Raw genomic sequence first — 12,893 nt, 5'->3', positions numbered from 1 at the left:
GACGGAAGCCCCAATCAAACGGCAAAACTCCCTCCAAAATTGAGACGTGAATTGAGACGTGAACGGATGTACTCAAGGTTCCTATGGTCAGTCCAAACGACAAAAGGAACGGTCGCCCCCTCCAACCACTGTCGCCATTCGCCTAGGGCTAACCGGATGGCGAGCAGTTCGCGGTTACCCACATCATAGTTACGTTCCGACGGCGACAGGCGATGAGAAAAATACGCGCATGGGTGGACCTTGTCGTCAGAGAGGGAGCGCTGAGAAAGAATGGCTCCCACGCCCACCTCTGACGCGTCAACCTCGACAACGAACTGTCTAGAGACGTCAGGTGTAACAAGGATAGGAGCGGATGTAAAACGATTCTTGAGGAGATCAAAAGCTCCCTGGGCGGAAACGGACCACTTAAAGCACGTCTTGACAGAAGTAAGGGCTGTGAGAGGAGCTGCCACCTGACCGAAATTACGGATGAAACGACGATAGAAGTTCGCGAAGCCGAGAAAGCGCTGCAGCTCGACGCGTGACTTAGGGACGGGCCAATCAATGACAGCTTGGACCTTAGCGGGATCCATCTTAATGCCTTCAGCGGAAATAACAGAACCGAGAAATGTGACGGAGGAGGCATGAAAAGTGCACTTCTCAGCCTTCACAAAAAGACAATTCTCTAAAAGGCGCTGGAGGACACGTCGAACGTGCTGAACATGAATCTGGAGTGACGGTGAAAAAATCAGGATATCGTCAAGGTAAACGAAAACAAAGATGTTCAGCATGTCTCTCAGGACATCATTGACTAATGCCTGAAAGACAGCTGGAGCGTTAGCGAGGCCGAAAGGAAGAACCCGGTATTCAAAGTGCCCTAACGGAGTGTTAAACGCCGTCTTCCACTCGTCCCCCTCCCTGATGCGCACGAGATGGTAAGCGTTACGAAGGTCCAACTTAGTGAAAAACCTGGCTCCCTGCAGGATCTCGAAGGCTGAAGACATAAGAGGAAGCGGATAACGATTCTTCACTGTTATGTCATTCAGCCCTCGATAATCTATGCAGGGGCGCAGAGACCCGTCCTCCTTCTTGACAAAAAAAAAACCCCGCTCCGGCGGGAGAGGAGGAGGGGACTATGGTACCGGCGTCAAGAGCTACAGACAAATAATCTTCGAGAGCCTTACGTTCGGGAGCCGACAGAGAGTATAGTCTACCCCGGGGGGGGGGGGGGGGGGGGGTGGTTCCCGGAAGGAGATCAATACTACAATCATACGACCGGTGTGGAGGAAGAGAGGTGGCCCTGGACCGACTGAACACCGTGCGCAGATCGTGATATTCCTCCGGCACCCCTGTCAAATCACCAGGCTCCTCCTGTGAAGAAGAGACAGAGGAAACAGGAGGGATAGCAGACATTAAACATTTCACATGACAAGAGACGTTCCAGGAGAGGATAGAATTACTAGACCAATTAATGGAAGGATTATGACAAACTAGCCAGGGATGGCCCAAAACAACAGGTGTAAAAGGTGAACGAAAAATTAAAAAAGAAATGGTTTCACTATGATTACCAGAAACAGTGAGGGTTAAAGGTAGCGTCTCACGCTGAATCCTGGGGAGAGGACTACCATCCAGGGCGAACAAGGCCGTGGGCTCCTTTAACTGTCTGAGAGGAATGTCATGTTCCCGAGCCCAGGTCTCGTCCATAAAACAGCCCTCCGCCCCAGAGTCTATTAAGGCACTGCAGGAAGCTGACGAACCGGTCCAGCGTAGATGGACCGACAAGGTAGTGCAGGATCTTGAAGGAGAGACAGGAGTAGTAGCGCTCACCAGTAGCCCTCCGCTTACTGATGAGCTCTGGCCTTTTACTGGACATGAAGTGACAAAATGACCAGCGGAACCGCAATAGAGACAGAGGCGGTTGGTGATTCTCCGTTCCCTCTCCTTAGTCGAGATGCGGATACCTCCCAGCTGCATGGGCTCAGCACCCGAGCCGGCAGAGGAAGATGGTAGTGATGCGGAGAGGGGGGCAACGGAGAACGCGAGCTCCTTTCCACGAGCTCGGTGACGAAGATCAACCCGTCGCTCAATGCGAATAGCGAGTTCAATCAAGGAATCCACGCTGGAAGGAACCTCCCGGGAGAGAATCTCATCCTTTACCTCTGCGCGGAGACCCTCCAGAAAACGAGCGAGCAAAGCCGGCTCGTTCCAGCCACTGGAGGCAGCAAGAGTGCGAAACTCAATAGAGTAGTCTGTTATGGATCGATTACCTTGACATAGGGAAGACAGGGCCCTGGAAGCCTCCTCCCCAAAAACAGATCGATCAAAAACCCGTATCATCTCCTCCTTAAAGTCCTGATACTGGTTAGTACACTCAGCCCTTGCCTCCCAGATTGCCGTGCCCCACTCACGAGCCCGTCCAATAAGGAGAGATATGACGTAGGCGACACGAGCAGTGCTCCTGGAGAAAGTGTAGGGCTGGAGAGAAAACACAATATCACACTGGGTGAGGAACGAGCGGCATTCAGTGGGCTCCCCAGAGTAACACGGCGGGTTATTGATTCTGGGCTCCGGAGATTCGAAAGCCCTGGAAGTGGCCGGTGGATCGAGGCGGAGATGGTGAACCTGTTCTGTGAGGTTGGAGACTTGGGTGGCCAGGGTCTCAACGGCATGTCGAGCAGCAGACAATTCCTGCTCGTGTCTGCCTAGCATCGCTCCCTGGATCCCGACGGCTGAGTGGAGAGGATCCGAAGTCGCTGGGTCCATTCTTGGTCGGATTCTTCTGTTACGGTGCGTGAATGAGGACCCAAAAGCGAATTAACTTAAACAGAGCTTCTTTAATTACCAAACATAGGTAGGCTCAGACGGACCGGCAGATTCCGACAGGACAAGACAAGGTTACAGCAAACATGACGACAGTCTGGTTCAGGCATGAAACACAACAAACAAGAATCCGACAAGGACAGGAGCAGGAACAGAGAGAGATATAGGGACCTAATCAGAGGGAAAAAGGGAACAGGTGGGAAAAGGGGTGACGAGGTGGTTAGGAGGAGACAAGGCACAGCTGGGGGAAAGAGGGGGAGAAAAGGTAACCTAACAACGACCAGCAGAGGGAGACAGGATGAAGGGAAAGGACAGAGACAAGACACAACATGACAGTACATGACAGAAACTTCCCAAATAAAGGTGTGCCAAACTTTTAGTGTCATACCCAAGAAGACTCGAGGCTGTAATCGCTGTCAAAGGTGCTTCAACAAAGTACTGAGTGATACTTCAGTTTTTTATTTGTAATAAATTTGCAAAAATATCTAAAAACCTGTTTTTGCTTTGTCAACATGGGATATTGTGTGTAGATTGATGAGGGGGGGAAACAATTTAATACATTTTAGAATAAGGCTGTAACTTAACAACATGTGAAATACTTTCCGAATGCACTGTGTATATGTGTGTATATATATATATCAAATTTTTTTTTGGGGGGGGGAAACTCAATATACTGTAAAATGACAAAAAAAATCAAAATTGTGTAGAAATGATAATGGACCTACATTCATAAAGTTTCCAGCTCGCTAATAATCACCGAAATGCAAGCTGGACAGTCAGAGAGCATAGAAAATTCAAAAAATTATGGATAGACAATTTTTTGCCAATTTGGACATTTAAGACTAACTGGGCCTGATGGGATAGCAGAGCTGCTCTTTTCTGTCCATATATATGTAGTTCTCTTGGGTGGGATCAAGGAGGGAGGGCGTGGTTAGATCAATACATTTCTCTGATTAAATGTGGCTTTAAATGTAATTTCAAATGTGCTCTAGGGCATTGGTTCCCAACCTTTTTTGGTTACTGTACCACCAACTGAATTTTGCTTTGCCCGGAGCACCCCTGAAGTACCCCCTCATGTGCATTTTACCCATAGGCCCATGGTCTCATGAGTCTTCTCAAGTACCCCCTGTGGATAGACCAAGTACCCGTAGGGGTCCTAGTACCCCTGGTTGGGAACCACATGATTTTATTTTAAACTAACTTTAGAAGGATAAAAGAGAACTAAGAAATTAGATAAGATAGTAGATGACTATAAAGTCAATAATATTAGATTAATAGGGAGGGGTGGGGGAGAGGACACGGACCGGATTGGGGTAACGTTTAGAGCAGGTATTCCCAAACTGGGATACCCTCAGGGGTATGCGCAATGCCGTCAGGGGTATGTCAAATAAAAATGTGATTCACATTAAAACATAATTCACATATTCATATTTTTTCAATGTTTTTTTTCTTCACGTTTTCAAACGGTACATTTATATTTTCCAACAGGACTTCTCGCCTGATTAGCCTCGTTTCACTGCCCAAAAATACAATTAAACCGTCTAGTGTTCAACAAAATAACAACACAATGTCATATACAGGTAGCAAAGTCAAATAATTAACATCCAATCACATTAACCGTTACTCTCTCACGGGAAACCTTCACTCTTGCACAGACATTTAGAAACGAAACATGACAATTAGAAAAATAAGCCACGGGAGTTTTTTGAGCGAGAATAAAGACGACTTTTGAGTAGTGAAACATGTATAAAAGCAACAGATACCATTAATAAGAAGGGGCTAGAAGAGTCTTATATGGTGAGCTACCAAGTGGCTAGGACAGGCAAGCCCCATACTATTGTGGAGGACATAATTATTCCTGCTGCCACGGATATGGCTGGGACAATGCTGGGGGGAAAAGACCAAAAAAACTATACAGACAATATCTTCATCAAACAACACTGTTTCAGGACGCATCAGTGACATGGCAGGAGATGTTTTGAAACAATTACTGCTTCGCATACAAGCCAGTGAGTTCTATACATTACAGCTGGATGAGTCAACAGACGTGGCGGGCCTGGCACAGCTCCTGGTATATGTCCGTTATGTTTATGGGGGGTCAATTAAGGAAAACATCCTCTTCTGCAAACCACTGGAAACCAGGACAACAGGAGAGGATATTTATAAAGTACTGGACAACTTTGTGACATCAAATGGACTTTGGTGGTCAAGATGTGTTGGTATCTGTACTGATGGCGCAAAAGCCATGACAGGGAGACGTAGTGGAGTGGTAACGCGTGTGCAAGCAGTTGCTCCCGATGCCACATGGGTACACTGCAGCATCCACCGAGAGGCTCTTGCTGCCAAGGGAATGTCTGACAGCTTGAAAGACGTTTTGGACACTACAGTGAAAATGGTTAACTTTGTTAAAGCAGGGCCCTTGAACGCTCATGTATTTTCTGCATTATGCAGAAATGGGCAGCAACCATGTAACGCTTTTACAACATACAGAAAGAAGTGCGCTGGTTATCAAGGGGCGAAGTATTGACACGTTTTTTCACTTGTCTGACCGCTTGCATAATGACGAGTTTCTCTCGCCTGAATGATCTGAATCTAGGATTACAGGGACTCTCCGCAACTATATTCAATGTGCGGGACAAAATTGAGGCTATGATTAAGAAGTTGGTGCTCTTCTCTGTCTGCATTAACAAGGACAACACACAGGTCTTTCCATCATTGTATGATTTTTTTTTGTGTGCAAATGAACTCAAGCTTACGGACAATGTCAAATGTGATATAGCGAAGCACCTGAGTAAGCTTGTTGCGCAATTACGCAGGTACTTTCTCGAAACGGATGACACAAACAACTGGATTCGTTATCCCTTTCATGCCCTGCCTCCAGTCCACTTACCGATATATGAAGAAGAGAGCCTCATCGAAATTGCAACAAGCTGTTCTGTGAAAATTGTATTTAATCAGAAGTCGCTGCCAGATTTCTGGATAGGGCTGCACTCAGAGCTTCTTGCCTTGGCAAATCGCGCTGTTAAGACACTGATTCCCTTTGCAAACACATACCTATGTGAGAGTGGATTCTCGGCCCTCACTAGCATAAACTAAATACAGGAACAGACTGTGTGTGGAAAATGATTTAATAAGACAGACTCTCTCCAATACAACCCAACATTGCAGAGTTATGTTCATCCTTTCGAGCACACCCTTCTCATTAACCTGAGGTGAGTTATTGTCACGCCCTGACCGTAGAGAGCCTTTTAATGTCTCTATTTGGTTTGGTCACGATGTGATTTGGGGTGGGCATTCTATGTTTCGTTTTCTATGATTTGGTGTTTCTATGTTTTGGCCGGGTATGGTTCTCAATCAGGGACAGCTGTCTATCGTTGTCTCTGATTGGGAACCATACTTAGGTAGCCCTTTTCCCCTCCTTTCTTTGTGGGAAGTTAACTTTGTTTGATGGCACATAGCCTTAAGCGGCACGGTTTGTTTTGGTATTGTTTAGTTGGTGACATCTACTATTGAAAGTATGTATGCTCACCACGCTGCACCTTGGTCCTCTTCTTTTAACGGCCGTGACAGTTATTCACAGTTTTTGATGAACAGATAAGGTTTTATATGTAAGATGGCTAAATAAAGAGAAATTATTGATTATCATTTGTGCCCTAGTCCTATAAGAGCTCTTTGTCACTTCCCACGAGCCGGGTTGTGAGAAATTCACACTCATTCTTATGTTTAATAAATGTATTGTATAGTGTGTGTGGCAGGCTTACAATGATGGCAAAAAACAACATTTGAGAGTGCGCTGACCCTGGTGCTAGAGGGGGTACGCAGCTGGAGGTTGAATGTTTGAAGGGGTACGGGACTATAAAAAGTTTGGGAACCACTGGTTTAGAGGATAAGAACCCGTATTAGGGTAAGGGTAGCAAATAGGGGGAAGGGTTAGTTATATTAATTATTATACAGTTTAGTGCTAAAGGGATAAATAGCATGTTTAAGATAGTTGTTGTAGGCCCTAAATAAATGTAAAGTAGGGAAATTAAAGATAGGTAGTAGCCTATCTAAAATATAAGTTAAGTGAAAACGAAATCAAATATAAAGAGGAAAAGATGGTCATGTGTGGTTGGAGTCAGTTCTGTTTGGCTTGGTGGGGCTATATTAGAGAGAGGGGTTTGTGTTGGTTGAAATTTTGACAGTGAGGAAATATAACACATTTTCAGTGCAGCCCTCTAGACCTCGTTAAAGACCTGATGCGGCATCCTAGGGCAACATGAGTTTGACACATCTAGAATCTCTTTCCCAACATGTTTCACTGAATTGGAGATGCAATAAAATATAATAAAATGTGTTGATTCTGAAAGCTGTGGCACTACCTTTTTTGAAAACGGTCCCCACCAGAAAAAGTGGATCATGGAGTCTGTGCAATGTATACTATAATGAGCAGCTCTCTGAAACGGAATGCATGTCACTTCCATCTACAGCCTTATGTATGATATTCAATCTACGAGATCATTCCTACACTACAGACTGCTACGTCTTCTATGCTGAGCCTGTGGCAATTCCATGTCTGTGTGGACTACAATGCAGCCGCAGACCAAATCCAAGCAGTGACGCATTGCAGGTACAAACCCACCAATCAGAGCTAGCTATTTCATCCAACTACGTCTTGTACTTTTTCACTGACTAGCAGAAAGTATACATGCGCACTTAGCTAGTTCAGTATGCTACAGGCACTTTTTTGTTTAGATATTGGGATATAAATTAATGTCGGGGAAATATTTACAGAGTCGAGGTCATTTTACATTTCATATCATTTTTGAATGCTAATAAATGCGTGATTTTACTAATTGAGAAAATGACGAGAAACGAAGTTGGCGGAGGGATAGCACATGGGGGAGGAGTTAAAGAACAACCGTTAAAGGCGCGTCAAACTGTCTGCCAGACAGTGCGTTCTGCGAGGTTGCAAAGTTAGCGACACAAAAATTGTTTTCTATATCCCGCTGTTACTCGGTATATCGCAATGGTAAGTGAAGCAAATCACGTTATTTCTCGTTTATGTTTCAGCGTTTATCCTTACGTCTTTTTCTTGACAAATGAGTGGTTGCTTGACAGCCATACTGCGTTTGAATGGCCAAACCTTGTTTTGTCGCCGCGGAAATTAATTCATAGGTACCGGCATTGTCGTGAGTCAGTTACTAAAGAAATCTAATCTCTTAGTATTATACGAACTGGTAGTCACTGCAATGTTGATTGTTATATTAGCCAGCTAACTGGTTAGAGAAGACTTAACGTTAGCAAAGATTACCGCCAATTTGCTGTAGCTAGGTAACGCTTTCATTTACAATGTAATCAACCTTGTAGGCATCAAAACGAGAGCGACCTGGCTAGGTCAAATAGGGGTACCTGGCTAACATGCGAACTACTTGAGATGTTAGCTACAGTAACTAGATAACTTTAACAGTTACTGCAACTAGCTAGCTAACGTCATATGGATCACGGCCGATAGAAAAGCTAACTTTACGTAGCTAAAGTAACGTTAGCTAATGTTTCCGTGGACCTTCGTCTTGGCGATGCTCTCGCAAGTCAGCAAAAATGTGACTATTTTACTTAGTTTCCAGGAGTGTTTTTTTTTTTTATAGCTAGTTTGCTAACTATTAACCCAGCCACTCAAGGGTTGAAGTATAGATCATGCTAAAGTTAATCTATGGTTGAAGGTTGCTTCTGGCATTGGGTAACAAGCTGGATAGGAAATGTTAGTTAATTACGTTCTAGCTTCATAGCTAGCAGTAGCTATATGCAGTTCTGAATGTTGGCTAATGTGACTATACATAACTGCAGCATAACGTTAGCTCTGGCCATCTACGAAGTTAAGGTTGACTCAGTAGTCAACTAGTCTTAGCTACTTCACATGTGGCCCAGTTTTAAATTCCCTCTCCTTTCCCCCCAGGCTGATCAGCTAACAGAGGAGCAGATTGCCGGTAAGACAGCATTGTATTCATCTGGTCCCTACCCTGACACGTGGCCCACTGTGGCTCCCCCCACCTACCCGGCATTGGATTTATATTTTTGCCTTTTAAGGCTTTCGTTGGACAAGCTGGTCATAAAACAAGAATTAGACAGGCCTTGAACCCAAGTCTACAGGACTCACTCATGGAACGTGACACACTTTGCATTTTTATGGTTTCGTAGTCACAAATGATGTAATCAGAAAGTGATCATAAGGTCCCATGCCTTGATCAACTGCCAGACTGTGCTGGCGGCAGCCTTTGACATGGGTGTGTCCTCTCGCTGTTGAATGGAATGCGGCTAGCTAGTTAATGACAGGAATGCTGACAATCGTGCCTTTTCCGCCAGTAAAAATAAACTCTTGCCATAAATGCCGGTATCGAGGAACTTAAACTGGTGTGGTCTTCTGAGATTTCCCTGTAGTGGCTCTCCCCTCCAGGACAGTGATGAATCATGGGGAAGTCATGCCTCGGTTATAGTGGTTTTCACTTCACTAGCCACTTAAGTTGACATGACACCTGTTTTGGTTTTCAGCTTTCAGAAAATGCTGACGGATTTATTTTATAGTGGTGTAAAAAGAAGCCCATTTTACTGCTAACTGCTTAGACCCAAAATAAGGCTGTAGAAACGGACTGTTAGTCAACCTTTCCCTCTTCCCCTGATACTATGCATGCATACAAGTACTACACTTTTTTCATTAAGAGCTTAATGGAAACGAGCTGACTTTTGTTTTACAGTCAATTCTATTATTGAGCATGCAATTTGTACATTTCAAACATTGCCAAAATGCAACTCGTGGAACCCTTGTCTAAACTGTGACTAATGCCAGCAGTTACAGATTAGTCTACTGAAGAGGTGGAATCTAATAGCAACTATGATGGTTTTTTAATGACTAGGAAAGTTGCTATGAAAACCAATAACATGCTGGTTAGTGGCATGAGGAAGTCTGTATAAAATTGTTTCTATGGCTGGGTTTTCACATGGAAGCCTGTGCATTTGACTAGGAGGGTTGCTTTACGAGTTGATAATGAGAAGTAAAAATGGGTCCTTTATAATTGTGGCCACATGTTAACACGTGATAGCATTTCAAGTTATTTGTTGTGCAGTGACTGGGCTTACAAAAGCAGATTTCACCCCAGTAGGCTTTTTGAGGAGCTACTCGGGCTGTTGGACAAATCATTGGCTATTTCTTTCCAAACTAGGCTCTGTTTGTGTGTTAAATAAAATGCATGACGACTAACAAATACACACGTGCCAATTTAATGCCACAATTATGAAAAATAACCTATAGGCTGATAAGCATGGCTGGTCAAATGTATTTTTCAGTGGTTAACCACTAACATCCCTATTGGTGTAAGCTTTCAAAGTGTAAATCCTGGTTCATGGTGTTTGCTGAGGACATGCTACCTATCTAGAGCATCATTTGAAAATTGTCATTTGTAGGCAAGTGTCCCCTGACATACTGTTTTGTACAGTGTATTTCAAAGGTCTTCCCTAACTTTTAGGCTTATTTTTCTGTTTGGTATAGTGGAGGCAATTAGGGTGTTTTTGTTTGTAGACCCATAAGGGTTTCTTGACAGTGGCAGAAAGTATTTATTACCCAGTACCCCTGCAACAAAGTAATTTCAACTGCAGGCCACGTCTTGGTTTTCACAACTGACAAGCTGCTGCATGCCGCAACTGCTCAACAAAGCTCCTGGCAAACAGCTTGTCATTCATTCTGCTTCCTATCCTGCCTTTGCTGTTTGTTCATGCCGTCGGTCCTTTGTGTGTAAACAAACGGAGCAGTCGGTGTTGGAACACCCAAACGCTTATGGTAATGCAGCTAGCTGGTTTGTCATCTGGAACATGAGTGACGTATTACGTTTTGGGTGTTGAGCTGACAGGGTTCAGGGTGGGGTGTATTGATGCAGAGTTTTCGAGGAGTTGATATTTATTCAGAACAAATTCTCCCTGTTAATGTTGAGGTTAATAGTGCCTTTTTTCTCTCCCCCCCCCCCCCCCCCCCCCCCAAAAGTATCTGTTTCCTGTGTCACGTCTTCCTCTTGAACTGCCAACTGTGGACCTCACTGTTTGTTTCACTCTCTGCAGAGTTCAAAGAGGCTTTCTCGCTCTTTGATAAGGATGGCGACGGCACCATCACCACCAAAGAGCTGGGAACCGTAATGCGCTCTCTGGGCCAGAACCCCACAGAGGCTGAGCTGCAGGACATGATCAACGAGGTGGACGCTGATGGTGAGGAGCCAGCTCTGACGCAACACCTCTTATGGCACTACACACAAGATATTCTTTAAGCCCGTTTGTTCCCTCTCCAGGTAATGGAACGATAGACTTCCCAGAGTTCCTGACCATGATGGCGAGAAAGATGAAGGACACAGACAGCGAGGAGGAGATCAGAGAAGCGTTCCGTGTCTTTGACAAGGTAACACTCCCATCTGCCTTCGTCCTGACAACGTTTGGGTTAGTGCTCTTCAACCAACGTGTGCTCTGCTCTAGGATGGGAACGGTTACATAAGTGCTGCTGAGCTGCGCCATGTGATGACAAACCTCGGGGAGAAGCTGACCGATGAGGAAGTTGACGAGATGATCCGAGAAGCAGACATTGATGGAGATGGCCAGGTCAATTATGAAGGTTGGTACACAATATGAATTAAACGGATGGAAGAACCCACTTTTGGACATAGAAAGAGTAACATTGGCTCTTTATTTCTCTCCCTTGCAGAGTTCGTACAAATGATGACGGCGAAGTGAAGGCCTTGTACAGATGTTGTATAAATAATTTGCCTTTTTTTCTGTGGAATTTATCTGTAAAATCTTAATATCCCCCCTCCCTGCTGTCCAAAGGAACTGCATGTAAACTGCATAGGCTCCGAGTCCCCATGTCCCTTTCTTTTGCTGTCCTCGTGTTTTGGAGTGACGGTGTGGTTGTACAAACGGGTGCCTGTCGCAGCCCCAGGGGTTGGCGAGCGCTTAGAATCGTCACGTCGGCTCCGTTCTGGATGCGTGGCAACATTGGTGACCTGTCACTTGGGGCAGCTATGTTGCCATGGAAATGGCCTAGAGGAGTAACACTGCATGGACTACGGACAAAGTGTATATGGAAATCTCTCAGCATTGCACTACTGCAAAGAATTTTAAACTACACAGGTGTATCTTGTAGGTACACTTAAACTCTTTTTGTATCTGCTGTTCTTTACCAGAAAATTACTTTGTTTTAATCTTACTATGCTTTTTAATGTTTTACTCACTACTTTTTATGGCCTTTGGCCATGCTTCAAATAATCCATTCCAAGTTGTATATTTTTGTTTTCCAATAAAATTTACAATTTACCCAGATTTGAAAATTGTCTTTTCTCAACCGTAATGGATTGTTGCCGTTGTGTAATAGTGATCTTTTGTATGAAGGAAAGCTGTTTGTTTTGATAAACATTAATTTTTGCATAGGCCTTGATATTTACTAAAGTGATCAGGTAAATTCCATGAGCACAGAATGTCTTAGCCAATGCCTCATAACATTCAGCTAAGCTCTGATCAAATTTGTAGTCCTTTAAAAATAAATTGACTTGATGGATCAAAGGATTATATTTCTAATATTAGTTTATCAATTTACTGTCCAGGTCTTTTGCTAACTGGCGTCATCTGATCATATTGGCTTGGTACGAGGCAGAAGTTGACTGCCTCGTGTCTTTGGCACAAGTCTTTATCACGAGATGCTTGAATCGCAGGTATGCATGTTGGCACTAAGGCTGTAATTGGAACAGCGCTCATTTGTTAAATGTTGAATTTGTTAATTTGCAGAGATGCTAAGTTTGAAGATGAAATAAAGCTATTGTGTAACTCACCTGTGCTTCTTGATCCTCTGTACAGTTAGTCACCATGCAGGGTGACCAGAAGTTCTAGTTATTAACGGTCAATCAGGAATTACCATACAGCACTTTGACGAGTGGGCCTGGAAAGGTTGCTCTTTGCCAGCAAGGCAATAGGATTACTCACAATAACGTACTTTTGAGAACCCCAAGTATTATGATCAACGTGTGTACTTCACAAAGTGCACAAATGCATTTGACACCTGTTTCTCACCTTGAGAGGCTAGTATATGG

At 44.3% G+C, this 12,893-nt stretch overlaps 1 protein-coding gene across 1 annotated transcript; it reads left to right on the top strand.

Moving 5' to 3' along the window:
- The first annotated feature begins 7,679 nt into the window (after positions 1–7,679).
- Positions 7,680–12,634, top strand: calm2a (calmodulin 2a (phosphorylase kinase, delta)). The gene is made up of 6 exons (XM_021608230.2): positions 7,680–7,810; positions 8,735–8,765; positions 10,885–11,028; positions 11,109–11,215; positions 11,290–11,425; positions 11,516–12,634. Exons 1-6 carry the CDS (start codon positions 7,808–7,810, stop codon positions 11,542–11,544), a joined length of 450 nt encoding a protein of 149 aa, XP_021463905.1. The 5' UTR covers positions 7,680–7,807; the 3' UTR covers positions 11,545–12,634.
- Positions 12,635–12,893: the final 259 nt, after the last annotated feature.

Source organism: Oncorhynchus mykiss, chromosome 1 (assembly GCF_013265735.2).
Source record: "Oncorhynchus mykiss isolate Arlee chromosome 1, USDA_OmykA_1.1, whole genome shotgun sequence".
Classification (NCBI taxonomy): Eukaryota; Metazoa; Chordata; class Actinopteri; order Salmoniformes; family Salmonidae; genus Oncorhynchus; species Oncorhynchus mykiss.
The sequence above is the reverse complement of the archived record's forward strand: the minus strand, read 5'-3'. Positions and strand labels throughout refer to the sequence as shown.

Coding starts and splice junctions, on each gene's coding strand:
- calm2a (XM_021608230.2), top strand. Junction 11,029..11,108: donor CAACGAGGTGGACGCTGATG/GTGAGGAGCCAG, acceptor TTCCCTCTCCAG/GTAATGGAACGATAGACTTC. Junction 11,426..11,515: donor TGGCCAGGTCAATTATGAAG/GTTGGTACACAA, acceptor TCTCCCTTGCAG/AGTTCGTACAAATGATGACG.